The sequence below is a fragment of the Kryptolebias marmoratus genome, linkage group LG1, assembly GCF_001649575.2.
Source record: "Kryptolebias marmoratus isolate JLee-2015 linkage group LG1, ASM164957v2, whole genome shotgun sequence".
Lineage (NCBI taxonomy): Eukaryota > Metazoa > Chordata > Actinopteri > Cyprinodontiformes > Rivulidae > Kryptolebias > Kryptolebias marmoratus.
Genome location: NC_051430.1, coordinates 34,484,196 through 34,486,842, shown reverse-complemented (window position 1 = coordinate 34,486,842; position 2,647 = coordinate 34,484,196). Strand labels below are relative to the sequence as shown.

Genomic DNA, 2,647 nt, shown 5'->3' with positions numbered 1-2,647 from the left:
GAATAGTACGAGATTTTCCCCTTCCCGACATTGTTGGTGCAAAAAAAAGATATATTCGTGGGACAAAAGTGCAAAACAATCGACAGAGACTTGGTTTACAAAGAAAAGCACGGTTGAATAAGCATTTTAAACGAAATTGGCAGGAGCTACCACAAACCACGTCCTACTCCATAGACCGCTCCGCAGCGCCCCCCAGCAGCAGCCCTTTTGACTAATTTCTTTAGCCAGAAATGGCTTTAATTCAGTCAATTTTTGCAAATATTAAACTAAAACTTCACGGCGGGAGTAGCTGAGACCACAACACGTACTCAAAATGTTGCAGCTTGGGCTTCGACCAGAACAGAGCATATCTGAGCATGTTCCTCCAGTTGTAAAGTCTCCAAATTAGCCATAGAATAGACTTTAAAATTCTGCTGCTGGTCTACGAATCACTTAATGGTTTGGGTCCAGAATGCATGAGTGAAACGCTAATGAAATATGACCCCAGTTGGACTCTTACGTCTATTATTATTATTATTATTATTATTATTACTATTTGACCTGAGGCCGATCAAATGGTAAAGCCCAGAGTTAAAGCCAAATACAAAAAAGCAGCGTTTAGCTGTTATGCCACTCACAAATGAATTAAATTACCAACAGATCTGAAGTTGGCCCCAAACGTGAGTGTTTTTAAATCCAGGTTAAAAACTTCAATTTTCTCATGCCTATGGCTGAGATCTCTGTTAAAGGTTTTTAAATGAAATATCTGATAAATATCTGACTGTAATAAGAAAGATATGTTATGAGTGTATGGATGCTGGATATATTTGCAAAGCCAAAAATTCATTTACACTTGTCGTATAGAGCTACGTCTAAGTGGTTTCTGCTTCTGTTTCTGCACGTTTTGTTGCATCGAGGTTTGAAGTTTGCGTTTTTTCCTTTGCAGGAGGCGTGTTGTGCTTATGTGCTGATGGTGACTGCTGTCTACTGGGTGTCCGAGGCTGTTCCCTTGGGTGCCGCTGCTCTGGTTCCAGCCTTCCTCTACCCACTTTTCGGAGTGCTCAAGTCGAGCGAGGTGAGTCCGTATGGCCTGGTCCCAATCCTCGCCCTCCACCCTGCGCCCCTCTGAAGCGTGTACTCAGTCGAAGTGCACAGAAGGGTTTGTGTGCGCAGGTTACAAGCATGCAGACGTTGGAGAATTGGGACACACTACGCAGTCAAACCCCTCAAGGACACGAGGGTGGAACAAGGGTGCAAGTGCGAGTATTGGGACCAGGCCCAAGTTGATCTTTACAGCTGACTGTCTAGAGTTTATATTTTCTGAGCAGGGAATCACTCAGTCTTTAAGGCTAACAAAGCTTAATCATTTGTGTGTCTCTGCAAAATCACTCCTTTAATGTGGTGGAGGGATTTGACTACATCCACGATCATGGGGACCATGTGGTCCGAGGATTTAACCCAGGCGTGGGCAACCCTGGTCCTCAGGGCCTCCATCCTGCAGGTTTTACTTGTTCCTCTGCTCCAACACACCTGATCTGAATCAATGGCTGATTAACAGGCTTCTGCAGAACATGAAGAGGTGATTTAACCTCTGAATCAGGTGTGTTGGAGCAGAGGAACAAGGAAAACCTGCAGGATGGTGGCCCTGAGGACCAGGATTGTCCACGCCTGATTTAAACCCTGGTAGGGCAAATCAGCCTCAGGGGAGGGGTCAGACTTGCAACAAATATGGAAACTGGGGCATCTTCCTGGAGCCAAACCTAAGAGGGGATCTTCCTGGGCTCCTGGGCCTCAGTTGGACCTATAGAACGTTCATGGTGCCTGTCGAGGTAGCAACCAGAAGACCCATTGGTGGACACCAGCGGTGGTGGATGAGATCAAGCTGAAGAAGGAGACTTAGCTGTCCCAGAGGACCTCTGAGGCACTTGAGAGGTACTGAATGGTCAGGACGACGACAACTTCTATGGTTGTGGAACCAAGCTTTGGCCGCTGGAGGAGAACTTTCAACTGAAAAGGAAAGGAGGGCGGAGAAATGCTGACCTAGATTTGATGATATCTTTAAACTGGTCATCATGTCCAACACTGTTAGCTCAGAAGAAAGGCAAGTTCATTTCCTTTGCCGAGATTGATGACATTGTTTAAAAAGCTCCACAACAGCAGGGCACTAGAAGTGGGTCAAATTTGTCCTAAGACATGGAGAGCTGATCCCATTCCTGATCCCGTTCCTGTTAACTGTAGGGTGTTGGGAAGGAAACTCTGACTAATTGATGGACTTTGATGGACCACTTTCGGTAGTGGTCCGCGATCTATCCGGTCCCCGTATAAGAGGAATTATAAGATCTAAATGTAAAATACACCTAATGTTTAAGTTTAGTTTGAACATAAATTGTGAGACTTGAGCTGATGATAGGAATAAGCATCATGGTGTTCACTCCTGTTCATATGAGTGTCTTATAAGCTCTTTAGAATTATTTTTATTCCCTTCTTCACTTGTCTTATTTCCATTACATAAGCTGTATGCCTTCATCAGACCCTCCAGGATTCCACGATGTTGCGATCGCAACTATTAACGCAAAATCAGGCAAACCCTGGGAAATCGCAACTTTTTGTAACTTTGCCCAAAACACCGCAACTTTCCCGCAACTTTAACCCAATATTTATTGTTTCT

General features: G+C 44.6%; 1 protein-coding gene across 1 annotated transcript in view; it reads left to right on the top strand.

Moving 5' to 3' along the window:
- Positions 1 to 2,647, top strand: part of slc13a4 (solute carrier family 13 member 4) — a gene marked incomplete at its 3' end in the record, with an annotated part of 29,634 nt that overhangs the window by 18,965 nt on the left and 8,022 nt on the right. The window contains 1 exon segment of the mRNA XM_037980019.1: positions 926 to 1,054. Coding sequence (XP_037835947.1) covers positions 926 to 1,054 — 129 coding nt within the window.